The sequence below is a fragment of the Argentina silus genome (genome assembly GCF_951799395.1).
Source record: "Argentina silus genome assembly, chromosome: 7".
Classification (NCBI taxonomy): Eukaryota; Metazoa; Chordata; class Actinopteri; order Argentiniformes; family Argentinidae; genus Argentina; species Argentina silus.
In genome coordinates, this window is record NC_139661.1 from 2575167 (window position 1) to 2591215 (window position 16049).

General features: G+C 41.4%; 1 protein-coding gene across 1 annotated transcript; it reads left to right on the forward strand.

The window, feature by feature from the left end:
• Positions 1 to 5466: 5466 nt before the first annotated feature.
• ppef2a (protein phosphatase with EF-hand domain 2a) lies at positions 5467 to 14232 on the forward strand (the record flags this gene model as incomplete). Its single annotated transcript, XM_083673236.1, has 16 exons — positions 5467 to 5549; positions 5752 to 5762; positions 6173 to 6241; positions 7479 to 7606; positions 7742 to 7799; positions 7929 to 8104; positions 8682 to 8848; positions 8942 to 8978; positions 9578 to 9727; positions 9946 to 10290; positions 11398 to 11583; positions 12061 to 12203; positions 12540 to 12646; positions 13009 to 13175; positions 13525 to 13612; positions 13979 to 14232. The coding sequence occupies 16 exons, from the start codon at positions 5467 to 5469 to the stop codon at positions 14230 to 14232; spliced, it is 2169 nt and encodes a 722-aa protein (XP_083529362.1).
• Between the last annotated feature and the right edge of the window lie 1817 nt (positions 14233 to 16049).

Here is a 16049-nt window from a genome sequence, read left to right on the forward strand (position 1 = left end):
ATAAGCAAGATGCTGCTAAGCCTTAAACCTGTGGCCTTACATAGAGAGATGCACAAGAGCTCCTCGTTTTATCACTTGCTCAGACAAAGCATTCTGCAGATATGGCAGCTGCATGCATGTCCTTATTACTTCTAATAAAAAAGCCTCAAAAGAGTATGAAAAATAAAATAATAGAACATTTAGACTAAAATGGATCTTTGTCAAGTCTACGGAAACATTTTCTTGCTCCGTTTTTTTTCAACTATTTTCCTGACCAGCACCTCATGAGATATGTCCTTCATAACAAACATGCCTTACCACTGGAGGGGAGTCTTGTGGGGAAATGTTGGCCCCACACCGCGGGCCAGCAGGGTCCAACTGCGAGGTACAAGCTGCACACTGGACCAGGGTGAAGCTCTCTGGGTAGATGATCCAGTTTTCCCAGCCCAGGTCTGGCAGAGACACACCACAGCATTGACTAAACATGTGGGTCAATGATTATTCTAAGGCTAAGTGCTTTCAAGTCAAAAACTCACTCAGCACTGACACTGGCGATAGTTGACATGTAATGTACACAAACTACTATATAAACCTTGTATGAAGATCTGGGAGACCAGTTGACAGCAATGTGGACCTGTTGCATTTCCAGAGACCTCTTGCTCAGAGTTCAAGACTGAAACATAGAATGACAATGTTGTAAATCATGTCTCAAACAAGTAGAATCAGACCCAGACGTTTACAGGGTAGAGAGAATTTGATTGTGTATCATCGACTAAGTGCAGTTTGATTCACTGTATGTTTTTATCTGTGAATGAGGTTTTCCAATTTAATTTCATTGTCTTCTTAGCAACAGCTTTACCGTTGACATCCTGGGTTCCCTGAGCATAGCTTGGTTGGGTCTTGAACACAGCCTTCCACTGCTCCCTCAGCGAGGACAGCTCTGTTCCCTCCACCGGGGGCTCTCTCTGCAGGTTCAGCCTTTGCAGGAACAACTGTTTGATTTCTGCCAGTGGCTCCCTTCGGCATCTACAACAAGTCAATAGGGAACTGTTATTTTCATTCCAAAGCTTTCATTTAAATCCAATGTTTTCCAATCATGTTTTCCATAATACACATGGGGCAACATATTGTAATATTAATCTATCTTATCTCGAAAACTATAACCTTATGCCTGAAAAAACAACCTTGTTGACATATCCTCCATCCTTTGACTGTACAATCACTGACTTTCTACAATCATGTTTGATGACAGGTCTTCTTTAGTGTACAGTAGCTATCCCAAGCGTAGCTCACCTGTTAAGTGTGATGACTGGAGTATCAGACGTGGAGACTATAGAGGTTTCCACTGATTTTCGCTTCAGTACGAAAGCCTCTCCCAAAGACCAGCTAGAAAGCACCACCATCAGATATGGCAAGATAATCATCTCTCCTTTTAGGGTGGACAGCCAAGACAGAATCCTTATTAAACAGATATGATGAGGGTCCTTCAGTTGTATTCCAAGAGAGATGCAGTGGGTTAGTCAGTCGACTGTTGTTTAGATGTGCTGGAGTGAAGTGATCCTGGATGGTTTAATGAATATGAATAGGAGGAGATGATGAGGAGTGACTTTATGCCCGGAGTAACAAGCCTGGGAACATCAGTATTATCTATTCATACACCAGGTCGTCCTTGGAATATTTTACATTGTTTGACGTAAGATCGGATGAGAGAAATACCAGAGAGACAGAGAGAGAGAGAGAGAACAATTTGTTATTCTTTGTCTGCTCTTTTTTGGTGTGTGTGTGTGGGGGGGGGGGCAGTCACATACTCAGTGTAGCTGTTGCCTCCAAGGTGATAAAGCTCTCCTTTCCAGCAGGTGTTTTGCAGTAAACACAGAACTGAACACCTCCCCTCTGAGGTAAGAAAAGAGATGCATTCAACATAACCATGCCCTCATGAACAAGTGATGTTGTTTGTGTAATGGAATGCAATCATTATGCATCTTCAGATCTATTATAGTTGACCATTTTTGAAAGCAGTTATCCAGATAGTCAGTGTCCAAGCCACAGTTTCCAAGCCATGTCATACATGTACCGGGGAACAACAGAAAAGGACATGCCTAGTGTCCATAGTGATGCATTAAATCACACAAACACATGGCAACAGACACAGCCAGGCTGCCATCACAGAGGAAGCCTCCAAAAGCAGACTCATTTTCTCTATGTTGCTGGAACACGAAGGCTTTAATATGTCTTTAGACTGGGTAAATATCTGGTGCGGACAGCTGCATCACACCCCTATCTTCTCTAATGACTTCCCTTCATGCTGTTTAGGGTCATATGGGCTATAGTCCATGCAGCTGCACCACGTCCACCGTCCTAACGCAATGTAAACACAGCTAATGTGAAGCAAAAAAAATTAAGTTAAAAAAACATCTTAGTACGGCTTGTTCTCATAAACAGCAGGCACAAACAAAAGCAATACCAGAAATCGTCTATATTTAGAAGAATCATAAAGAATACATAAAGAATACTTTATGTTGATATTAAGACAAATGTCTCAAACTCACTTTCTTGAGGGCTGTTGTGTACAGTATGCATGTTTTTGCTTCAGTCCAGTCAACCATTCAAGGTCCTCACTGAAGACTATGAAACATGCAGACACACATACCGTCCAGGTATTGAGTTTGAGACCTCTGCTTTAAGGTCATTCATAATAAGCTGCATTTTGTTATGCTGTTTATCTTCTTCTACAGTTAATCAACTCCTCCTGTCAGTGGGAGTAAGGCTTGAAGAGTGGGCATCTCTCTCTGTGGCACAGCTGGTCTCCATTTGAAGGGGAGATGCTTGCAGACAGAAACCCACAATACATATCTGCAGTTCAAGGACAAGGAAGCTTTCTCAGGAGACATGCCAAAAACCTCTCTTTGTTGGAGGAGCACCTTACAGTGTAGACTTTATTCAATTCATGGTGCATGGGACTTGGGAGATAACACATGGTGAATATAGACACTTTAAATGAACTTCCTGGGACAGGAGTGTGGGATAGCTAGAATGAGGAATATGAAATGAAAAGAAGAATCTGTGGACGGCCTTCACTTGACATGTTGCTTCACACTTAGTAATAAAATGTTATCACTTCACATTTAATCATTTGCATTATACAAAAACAAGTGGTTTTAACATTAATCGAATTGTATTCCAGTGATTACTTTACATTTCCTTTGAATTACTAAAGAATAATATTGCTATATCTTAGATTAGTATTACCATGCAGTACATAAACATTTGTACTGTTTATTATCTGTGGGCGTGAGAGAGAATATTGCTAGCTGCATTCTATCAGTCTGTCTCATATCCAGCGATATTTAATGAATGCTGACATTTGCAAACAAATTATTTTCCCAAAGCTTTTATAAATCCTCACGCATTTATCCTCACATAACCATGAGATAAACCTCAACATGGAGCTGTCAGCATAAAGAAAAATACAGTGCCTTGTGTAAGTAATGGGACAGTGAAGCATTTTTTCTTCTTTTGGCTCTATACTCCAAACGTTTGGATTTAAAATCAAACAATTCCTATGACGTTGAAGTATAGGCTGTCAGCTTTTATTTAAGGGTATTTTTGTACATGTTTCACCATTCAGAAATTACAACACTTTTTATACATAGCCGCCCTATTTCAGGGCACCAAAGGTAAATAGACTCCAATGGATTTCAAATTAATGTCCAAATCAAGGACTCGTGTTTAGTATTTGGTCAACAAGCCTTTGCATGCAATAACTGCTGAAGTCTGCGGCCCATTGATCCCACCAGACGCTGGATGCTCTCTTCAGTTGTTGTTTGTTTTGAGGTATTTTTGTCTAAGATCTTATCATCAGTCAAATTAAATGCATGCTGATATAGATTGGATTTAAATCTGAAGACTGACTTGGCCAGTCAAGAACCTTCCACTTTTTGGCCTCGAAAAACTCCCTAGTTGCTGTGGCAGTATGTTTTGGGTCATTGTCTTACTGTATGATAAAGCGCCATCCATGAATTTGGAGTCATTTGCTTATACTTGATGCAGACAAGATTTTTCTGTACACTTTAAAATACATTCTGCTGTTACTGTCAGCAGTTACATAATCAATTAAGACAAGTTAGCCAAAAACCATAGCCCCCCCTCCACCATGTTTCACAGATGAGGTGGCATGCTATAAATCTTAGTCAGATCCTTTTTTCTCCAAACTTTCCTCTTGCAATCACTCTGGTACATGACCATATGTATCTTGACCTTTTTCCAGACCTCTGCAGGCTTTGTAGGTACTTTTTAGAAAACTGTAACCTGACCAGATAGTACTCTCTGACACTTTCACTCCTGGAGAGTGTTCCTGATCTGTGGGACAGGAGTTTTTATTTATTTTTTATTAATTATAGTGAGCATTCTTCAGTCATCCAGTGTATAAGTCTTCCTTGGCCTACCAGCCCATTTGCGATTGTTGAGCTCACCAGTGCTTGTTCTTTCTTTTTAATGATGTTCCAAACTGTAGATTTTTGGCATGCCTAAGGTTTTGGCTATATTTAAGATTTGCAAAGATTTCAATATAGAGGGACTATTTCTAAATGTTGAAACCAATATGAACACAATTACCATCAAATAAAAGCTCACAAATAAAATAAAATAAAATAAAAGCTACTTTAACCTCATAATAATTGTCTGATTTAGTTTACAGTCAAAAGTTGAAAAAATGCTTCACTGTCCCATTACTTATACAGTGCGCTGTAGATTAATTTGTGGGGAAGCAGGGAGCTTTTGACGCACACACACACACCCACACCCACACACACACAAATAATTAAATTAAATCGACACATTTACTCAAAAAGCATGAAGCTGTAGTTAAAGGAATAGTTCATTATTTTACACCTTATAGTCAGATGGTTCCTTACCTTGAAAGTAGTCTATGGGCCAGAGTTGTTTAAATAGCCATTACTGAATTCAACTAACATTAGCCACCATTAACAAAAAAAACGACATTAGCCACCGCTAACAAAAAACAATAGGAGTGATTGGGAAACAACAACAAAAAATCACCTGAACATTACTTCCAACCAAGTCAGAGATTTAATTTGAGGTGATGTGGCCAACTCTGAACCATGCAGTTTCTCCTAGCCCATAGACTATTTTTTAAGTAGTAATACGTTGTAAAATAGTGAACCACCCCTGTAATGTTTGATGTCTTGGTATGTTGCAAAACAACAAATGCTACCCTTTACACTAGAGTATGCCATCTATATAAAGAACAGTCTAGCCGCATCAAGTCATTAGCTAAGGTAATCCACTAGAGGCTTGTTGCCTTGATTAAGTGATTGCAGTGAGCCATATGACCAAACAAACCGCACCAGAGAACAAGAGAGCAAGTCAGTAGTGAAATAGTGGAGAATGTTATTATTCACCTCTCTAGCAGGTCTGGTGTAGTATTCTGCTTTCAAAGCCTGACTTGAGAGAGATGCAAAGGCGCAAATGCTTCTGAAATACACCCTGAGACCAACCATTCACGGCCGAAGGACCTTGGAACTTGTTGACAGGGTAGATATAGTGACCAGGTGAGTTATCTACTTTCTTTGGAGGACACCTATGAAATCTAATTTTTAAGTGGTAAGAAAGATGTTTCTCAGGAGACATGCATCATTAAACTGAACCATCAGTTAATCATTGTCTTTTGTGGATTGGAGAAAAGTGATGTTGTTAGATTTCATGTAGCATGCCCATTGAACATGTAAAGATGTCTCTGTTTCTCTCTGGTAGTTTTGAACCTGGTAGAATTGGTAGAATTTAACCTTGCAAAAAGGTCAGTCAGTTATGAAACACAGACACTATGAAGACCTTCAATGTGACAACAACATGTAGTGACCTACTGTGCAATATGATGGCATGTGAATTGACAGGTGTGAATATATTGCAAAACATAAAATACTGTATGTACCATATCCTTGCCAAACTGGCAAGAGTGACGTATTTGGCCTAGTTCATGCTATAAGCTTTCATAGAAATACAGACATAGTCGCTCCAGTAGGATTTAGGCCAATCAGAGGGGTCAGGAATGAGCCAGAAGATAACAAGATTACAGGGTTGTCTAGGTGGACATTACCCTGTACCTGTCTTTCTTTACATGAGATTCCTGTTTTCTTGTCAGTCCCACTAAACTGTGGTTGTTTGTGTCTGGCAGGAACAGCCATGGGAAGTGGCGTCGTAAAGTCGAATCAGATATGCAAACAGAAGCAGAAACCTCAGAAAAGTACACCTGACTTCTTGTACAGTAGCTGGTCTCATATATATATTGTGTGGTAGCTGACAATAGGAAGTAGATATTATATATATATATACAGTACCAGTCAAAAGTTTGGACAAAAACTTGCCAAGAGTGTGCAAAGCTGCCATCAAAGCAAAAGGTGGCTACTTTGAAGAATCTAAAATATAAACCATATTCTGGTTTGTTTAACACTTTTTTGTTTACTACATAATTCCATTCCATGTGTTCCTTCATAGTTTTGATGTCTTCAATATTAATCTACAATGTAGAAAATAATAAAAAATAAAATAAAATAAAGAAAAACCATTGAATGAGAAGGTGTGTCCAAACTTTTGACTGGTACGGTATATATATATATTTTCACATTTTCACTGTCTTTTTTTTTTTATAAACATGACCATACCTCAGCTATTTCAAATCCTCACCTGTATGATTCTATGTTAAATGATTGTATGCCTTTTTTTCTCTTTGCAACACTTCATGAAGCCGTCACAAGTAAGCTAATGCTTCCCTTCCGTAGTGTTTTACATTGTGAGGTAGCTGACAATAGGAAGTAGATTAAATGGTCAGAGCAAAGTGATTCTGGGTCAAGTCTGGTCAGGGTCTTGTTGGAACGTGTCACATACCACTTAAGTCTGTCTGTGATGGCTTCCTTGGGATGTCTCATTAATCCCATGCTTATTTCACCTTCTTCATCTGATCATCAGTCAGTCGTTGTGATCAGTCGTTATGAATCAAAGCCAAGAGCTATTTGTGACCACAGGAACTCAGCTCATCCCGGTCCCTGTCTGCTGCACTTGCAGATCAGTGGACAGATATGTGGTCTTAGTGGCTATTTGTGATCTGTTTTATTTAAGTTCCCAGCGTTCGTATGAACATGACAGTACACACCAAGTGTTGTGCTTTTGATCCTACAAATAAACAGCTCCTCTAGCACTGAAATCGTCCCTTCATGAGCACGACTTTCACACCACCGTTATACTGTACATCTGTGTGTATAGTGGTTCAGTGACTTACCCAAAAGATCCCCAAGAATAGTCGACGTGTGAAGAATTCTAACTAGCTCCACTATCGATTCTTTTTTTTAATAATTCATTGATACAGCACTGCATGGGAAGGATATTACTTCATATATCTACAGCCATAGCTATGCATATACATTCCTATCTGTGGGTCGGGCTGGACCCTCCCGTGAACAGCTCCTCTCTACTTTGTCCTGTAGCGATGAAGGCTGCGGTATTGATCCAGCGCTGGTACCGCCAGTATGTCGCCCGTATGGAGATGAAGCGCAGATGCACCTGGAACATATTCCAGTCTATTGAATATTCTGGGGAGCAGGCCCAAATCAAGGTGAGAAACGTTTTGTCTAGGTTACTGTACATTTATTTTGTGCCCATTCAGATAACATTGGGTGGTTGATACCTCATCTTTATAGAATATCTATGCATAGGAAATATCATGGTCCTCTCTCCCTTCTTTTCACAGCTATACAATTTCCTTGGCTACCTCATGGACAACTTTACGCCTGCATCTAGCACCGAGCGTAAGTTTTATGCTATTACCCTATATTTATGCTTTTATGTTTTTACAATGTTGTTATGTTATAACATGTTGTAATTACCTCTCCTGGGAGATGTCATGTATGTACACAACTATTATTTCCTCCTAACAGGAAACCTGATCTGTCACATCTTCAGAGAAAATGAAGTTTGCCGAGATACAGAGTGGGAGAGGTTCTTCTGCTATAAGAACATTGAGGTGCCAGAGATCTACTCAGGACCCCATCTCACCTTCCCTCTCACAGTGGACCAAGTCACTGGCATTGTGGATGCTTTCAGGAATAAGAGGGTAGGTGCCACCATGTACTCTGTGTGTATCCTTCATTGATGTGATCGGTCACAACCTTCTGAACTCTGTTGTGTGTGTCTGTGACCGTTGAATGAGAGCGATACCTTGAATTTGAATGGTTTAGCTTTATTTATCACAAGTTCTCTTCACTACATAAACCTTTCTCCCAGTAGCAGCTCCACTCGCGGTATGTTCTCCAACTTCTCTTGGAGACATGGAAATTGCTCCGAATGCTGCCAAATATCAGTCGAATCTCCACCTGCCACAGCAAGGAAATCACCATTTGTGGTGAGCGATCAGGGTTTGGCTCAGTTCATATTGAACAAATGTTTTTCTTTACTCCCTTAAGTGATGGACATACCGCTGTGTATTGATTCAGCTTTACTGTATTACAGGTGATTTACATGGGCAACTGGAAGACCTGCTGTTGATATTTTACAAGGTAAGTCATTAGCACTTGCTATATCAATCTGACATTCATCATAACAGTAAAACAGTCACAAAATCTGATATGAGGTGATACTGTACTGTACATTTAAGATATTCCTGTTGTGATTTGTGGTTGTGTACCTTTTAGAATGGCATGCCATCAATGGAGAGGCCCTATGTTTTTAATGGAGACTTTGTGGATCGAGGCAAAGACTCTGTGGAGATTCTCTTCATCCTGTTTGCGTTCCTGCTCTTGTATCCTAGCGACGTTCACCTCAACAGAGGAAATCACGAGGACCACATGGTCAACCTGAGGTCCAGTTCAACATTGATCAACTATAGAGTCAATCTTCTTATCCTAATGTGAAAAGTCGCAGAGTATCAACCCTCTTTTTGCACTTTGTTTAGATACGGTTTCACAAAGGAGGTGTTGGGGAAATACAAGGTAGGTTTTATTTCAGTCTCATGTAGGACTCTAATTGTACTTATAGACTTTCCTTTAAGTTTGTTTACCACATGGCACACATTCTTTATCCTGCTTATGAAACAACAGGGCAATCTCTCTACTTTATTTAATGGCCTCATTGGCATCAATGATAAACTGCAGTTGGCTTTCCACTGCTGTAAGCTTAGAGTTTAACTGGGAAACCCTGTTCACTTTACTAGGGGCATACAATGTGGGTCATGCTTTTATGCAACTAAGAAGATTATATGGTCACCAACCAAGATGTCACCTGTCCTTTAGTGTGTGGGTTTTAATGAGTCAGGAGGATGGGTGACTGCAATTCCACATAGCAGTTTGAATCTCCTATTCAAGTGTTCTACCTCATGGATCTTTATTCATATTTGAAAACTAAATTAATACAGTTACAACTTCCCAGATCTCTGGTCCTTCGGGTGTCACAACTCAGTTTTTGGCCAGAACAAAAAGTTGCTGTTAATCTCCCACAATGGATACCATACATTCTCTTTTTACAGTATCTATTCAACAATGTCGTATTTATGGCCGGGTAGGTCTGACTTTCTCTTGGGGTCTTCCCCCAGATGCACGGCAAACGGATCCTGAAGCTGATCCAGAAGATCTTCAGCTGGTTGCCCTTGGCCGCAGTGATCGATCAGAAGGTGCTGATTCTCCACGGGGGGATTTCTAACACGACTGACCTCTGCCTCATAGCCAGGGTGGACAGGCACAGGGTGAGTGGTGGCCTCTTTCCCCAAGGCTGCTCTACAAACTCATGACAAGAAAGAAAACAACAACAAGAAAACAAACACTTTGTTGCACGGCTAACTAAGACCCTAGATAAATAAGTAAATGGATGTCATTCATTTCATATGTCATTGCTGAAATTCTGGTTTGAGATTCACTCCGTTGTGTTGTTCACTCTTGATGCTCTCTGCGGTGGCTCCCCCAGTATGTGTCAGCCCTGAGGCCTCCTAGGAGGAGGGGCCCGAGCTCTGTGGGACGCTTGTCTATGGACTCAGACGCAGAGGACGACCTGACCAAGAACATCCAGCGGCGGACCTCCCTCATCCACGCCAAACCCTTAGGCGACCGGGACAGCTTCCAGCGCCGCTCGCTCCAGGACTTCTACAACAGGGTCAACAGGACGGTGGAGGAGGACCTGGAGGTGCGCCGGCGTCAGGACAGCTTCCTGAAGGTCGGATACAGCCAGTCCAACAGGAACCTCAATCCTTCCATCTCCTCTGAATCATCTCAGGAATCCACCGTAGACGCCATTAAGGAAGAGTGGAAACAGGTGAATATCTGCATATGTAGCAGAGGAGGTTATGTGTAACTATGATTGTGTGATTGCCTTGGACTTGAGGACGCATGTTACCCTGAAGAGCAAAAGTGAAGTCTTCGGCTCAATTGGCTAACTTGGTCTTGAGTCAGGCAAATTAATCAGGTTTAATACCCACATAATCCTAGTCGGTCACACGGATGTTAACTCAAGACAAGCAGTGATGATGCTTGTGTTTGTGAATGACGCTAAAGTGCCTGTAAGCCAAAGCATCAATAATCCGTCTGCCTTGACAGCTATCTTGTTTTCCAGTTGGCTATCCTTACTATAAGCACATACACTCTGGGACAGGCCTCTGTTTGACAAGGCAATGCCAAGTGGGTATGTCTTGTTCTGGTATTTTAACTCAATGCTACAGCAGGGGGTTACCAGGTGTGTTATTTAATTCTGATTATAAATAATGATTGACGATTAATCTTTCATTATGCAGTGCTCTCTGATTTTGTGTTTCCTGTGAGTTTCAGGTTTGTACCACATTAGAACAGTGGTTCCCGAAACTGTGTAGTAAATCTGAAGTTACTTGAGTGGCAACATTGTTTTACCATGATGTTACACAGTGCATTGGTAATTGCTTTATGATTATTATATGTGCTGTTACAGAGTTGGAATAAAGGCTGATCCCTAATGTTGTTGCTAGAGTCTTTACAGCACATTTCCTACACAGGTATAAGAGGCAACCTCTTAAGCTGCAGTATTAATTTGATTATTGTTTTACTTTATCTCATGTCATGTGTAATATGTTATTCTGAACTATGATCTGAGCATATCCATACAAAACTTCAAGGTGTTACCGATCAAATGACATCCTGCTTTTGCATCTGATCATCATATTTCTAACGTTATAAACTGTTTAGTTTGGGTCTGTTTTTTTGGTAGAAATTAGTCAAATAGGGTATAAAGCTTCAGAGGTTAATGTGACACTCATATACTGTACAAAAACATAATATCTAACCAGAGCCCAGGAAGACTATTTTCTAGTAGCAACCCAGGAAGTTAGGAGTTCACCCCTAGCTTATAACCTACCATTTGTAAAACAGCCACAACCTCTTTCTTTACCAACAGATCCTGGACCTGTTGTGGAGTGACCCCATGTCTCAGGACGGCTGCGTACCCAATGAGGTGAGGGGAGGAGGCTGCTATTGGGGGCCGGACGTCACTGAGGAATTCCTCAACAGACACAACTTGCAGCTCATCATCCGCTCCCACGAGTGCAAGCAGGACGGCTACGAGTTCTGCCACAACCGCAGGGTGAGACAGACATGCTACCAGTGAGATAGAGCAGTATTTATATCAGATCTACTCTACCTGTATCTGGCTCTATGCAGACTGCAGCTTTTAGGTGCCTCAAGGGGTTTAGTAGGGATCAGGGATAGTAGGGATCAGGGGAGGCCATGCATTACAATGAGCCCACCCTCCGATTTCTACCTCCACCACCCTCCACTGATAGGGATGGGTAATGGGATCTTTCAAATGCTAAATCTCTTCATGACCATTATGCTAACATGCCCACCATAGCCCCAAGGGAAGCATGTTATCTGACTTCACTAAGGAGAGCATTAAGAATTACAATATAAATAAGCCTCTCTCTCAAGTAGGCCTAAAGTTGGCTGCATTTGAATACAGTGTCAAAATGTACTCAATTGCAGCAACATCCAAGAACCTATCAAGCATGTAAAAGAGTTCATGATGCTTTGTGCTTATTTTGTATTGTTACTTTTTATACAGGTCCTCACCATTTTCTCTGCTTCCAACTACTATGAGGTGGGCAGCAACAGGGGGGCTTACATAAAACTGGGACCAGACTTAGTGCCTTATTTGATTCAGTATCAGGTCAGCAACATGACTCGAGAACTTACCCAGAAGCAAAGGTAAGATACAACAACAAACAATGGACAATTCCACAATTCCAGTAGCCTTAGAAGGTTTCCCTGTGATACTGCAGTAGACATGAAATCTCAAGAGTGTATAGATATACTGTATATAGAGATAGTATATACTGTATATGGCATATCATTGCTGTCTCTTTGGATGAGATTGGTCTCTGTAACTTGGTGTAGAGATGGAATACTGCTATCTTGGCTCGGTCTCCCTTGAAAAACAGGAGCTGGACTTTAACAATGAAGAAAGGATAGATGCATAAATAAATAAACAGAAGATGCGAGTCTGAGTTCTAATGATGTGCTCTGCCTCTTCTCTGTCAACAGCCAGGGGCGGACGGAGCATTCAGCCCTCAAGGTTCTGCGAGAGCAGTTGTTTGCACACAAGTCAAACCTCATCAGTGCCTTCCAAGACTTTGACGTAGAAAACACAGGTGATCAGTTTCACCATCAAATAATCAAGTTCCAGTGGATCAAGTTTTACTTTGATTGCAATCTAACTCTTACCCCTTTATCTTGTACTCGTCTATATTTCATGACATACAGTAGAATATCTTGCTGTGAAGAAATTTTAGCCTATGCCTTTGTATTGAATGTTAAGCTTTGTAATCCTCATCAAGCAAAACAACAGGTTTCTATCTCCTGGTTTTTAGTCCCACGATTCTATCCCAGTTTCATGAGTAACAGACCTGTGACTTACCTTTGTTGAACCTGATGGTTAACCCAATACTCTATCCCTTTCTCCAACAACCCTTCCTGCCCTCTCTCCAACCTTCTCTCCCTCTCCCCAACCCAGGTCGGGTCTCTCTGACTGACTGGGCCACCGCTGTGGAGAGCGTGCTGCACCTAGGCCTGCCCTGGAGGATGCTAGGCTCTCAGCTGATCACCTGCAAGACTCCTGACGGCACGTTGAACTATCAGGAATGGTTCCAAGAACTCGCTATAAAAGAGCCAAGCATGCAGGTAGTAAAACGGCAAATCATTCACTGTGCCATACTCAGAGGACCACAGGTTTTGTCTCGGCAAGGTCACATGAAGTAGTGTCTGATAGTGCTCTCCTACTGTAGGTGTCTCATCAATGGAATTAGGAGTAGAACCTCTGTTGAGGAAGGTTAAAAGAAAGGGGGCATGTAAGAGTATTGGGATGAAGCCCAAGCTTAATAACTACCTACTCAGATAGTGTCTGTGTGCGGTATTTAGGCATACTGTGTAGCATCCTTTCAGAACACGTGTCACATCATGGAATAAATCTCTTCAAAAAGAATATAATCAAAGTATTCACAGACCATTCTCCCCTTGTCGACCCATTCAGCACATCGAGCAGAGTTTGCTGGAGACCCTGTACCGACATCGCTCCACCCTTGAGACCATCTTCAGAATAGTGGACACAGACAACTCAGGTGAGAATAGACTTTCACTCTTTCTTTTTTTTTTAAACTTTTGCTCTGCTTTTGCTTTGATTGGTCATGTCAATAGCAACAAGAGATTACCTCATCTACAGGTAGTAGAGGATGTAATTTGGGAACTGTGTTTATCCTGGGATGCGTATATGTAGTGTACACATACTGTGAAGCCAGATAATCAGTCTGGTACTTATCGAGGGCAGCCGCCTGTAATCCAGCCGAGGGGGTTAAAGCCAACGTCAGTCAGCAGGTGGTGCCTGCCTCTCCCAGCTAAATTGAGGATTAACCCACTGATCTTCTAGTATGTCATCCAGCCCAACTAAAGCCAGCATTTTCTACGTGTCTTTCCCTCCTCCCCCCCAGGGTTTATCACGATGGAGGACTTCCGGCAGACGTGGAAGCTACTGAGTGCCTATCTGAAGATTCCCTTTACAGAACAGGGTATATCAGACCTGGCCGTCACTATAGATTCCAACAAGGACGGCAACATTGACATCGGCGAGTTTATGGAGGCCTTCCGACTGACGGACAAGAAGAGCCGGCTGGAGAGGGGCCGCAGCATGTTCATGGGCACCGCCAATGACCTCCCCAAGATGGAGGCGGACCAGAACATATGAGGGATTAGTGAGATAAGTTCAACACGACTGATTATTCCTTACCTCAAAGACTGTAGAGGCTAGAGGGGAGAGCTGCTTTGATGACGTACATTTGGACATGGACAACCACAGTAGTGTTGACGATAAGAGGTGATTATAGAGGACGGCCACCTCATACAACCTCCAATAGGTCAAAGTTCAAAATATCAACTTTGAGGGGAGGTTTTTGAATAACCTTTACATCCCAAAGGGATGATGTATCGGGGAAATCACAGTACAGGCAAACATTTGACGAATGAAGAGACAACCATTTGAACAATTCTGTTTTTCCAGAAAAATAAACTAATTGCGCTGGTACACCAATTTATTTCTCCAGACGTGCATACTGTAAATAAAGATCTCAGTTAGTCCACATAGACTGACTGTTATTGGTGCCTTGGCAATAGAAAAAAGATGTTGTTTTCAGTGAGACTATGCACTCATTATGTATTGTGTCTTTGCCAACTGCCAAGTGTTTCCCTGGAGCAGACCTCAAGCTCAATGGCATCACCCACCGACTAATGAGACTTCACAACAGGAGAAGCCATTGGACCAATCACTATAATTGACCTGACAGTCCCACAGTTCCTATCAACATACCCCAAAAATACCTATGGTGACATTGTTGGGTGATCTCAATACATTGGAAAGTAACATTTTGAATGCATTTGGTAAAAATGTAAACAGTACATATATTTTGGATTCATGTTTTTAAACAAACATGATAAGCGTGTGTGTATGGGTAAATACTGCAGAAATGGAAGGCAGTAGTTGTTTGAATTTGACTGGGAGTGTGTGTATGTGTATGTGCATGTGTGAGCTGTGTGTGTGTGTGTGTGTGTGTGTGTGTGTGTGTGTGTGTGTGTGTGTCATAAATAGAATTTTGATCTCTTTTAATTTCTCTCTGTAGAATATCATAGACACATTCAAGCTTTTTTGACTTTTTTTAATCATTCATAAATCATACCAACCATAAATCAAACAGGCACATCAACAAGACCTAATAAAGTCAACTTTTTCCCCCTCCCACCCTCCTCTCACAGGATATCTCAAACCATTAGCTTACAGCCTTATCTGATTACAAAAGCAACCTGCAGGAAATGACTGATAAGACACTTATGTATATAATTGTGGGACAATAAAGCTTTACTGAACTGAAATATTTTGTCTAAAGCGCAGTGTATTTGTGCAATGGGCAGTTCTAAATAACATTGAATGACAGCAAACACTGCCGCTTCTGTACCACCAGGTGGCGCACATGCATCATGTGTAGTTTACTACGCTACATCTGCTGATCAACATGAGGTAATGCTTCTTCTGTAGGCCTACACTTTTGACTGAGAAAAAAGTTCTCTTGCAAATGCTCTACAAAAGTAACCTAACAAATGAAAAGCAACCACATCTTTAGTGATAAAATAAACCTGTAGCTTGCAGCAGTCAATGTATGGCCCTTCTGTACTCCAGGATCACAAACTATTATTATCATAAGCATCAGAAACTAGCATACAACCATGAGCATAGAAGAAGGAGCAAAAGCATCCCTGAAAGAAGTGGAGAAAACCCCACATAAACTAACCTGACGGAGGAAATTTGTGAATGACCTCTGCTCCCCAAAGAGCAATGGGGTTTAAGTCAAGTAAGTCATGGGAGTAGGTTTCTCTAGAGATGAGGAGGGTGTCCCCTCCTGCCACACATGGATTAGTGTTTTTTTCTCTGTTGATGTGGCTCAGTATTAAGCAAGAACATGTAGAACATGTGTTAACATAAGGCCACATTTTTCTGGAAGAGGACTCCCACAT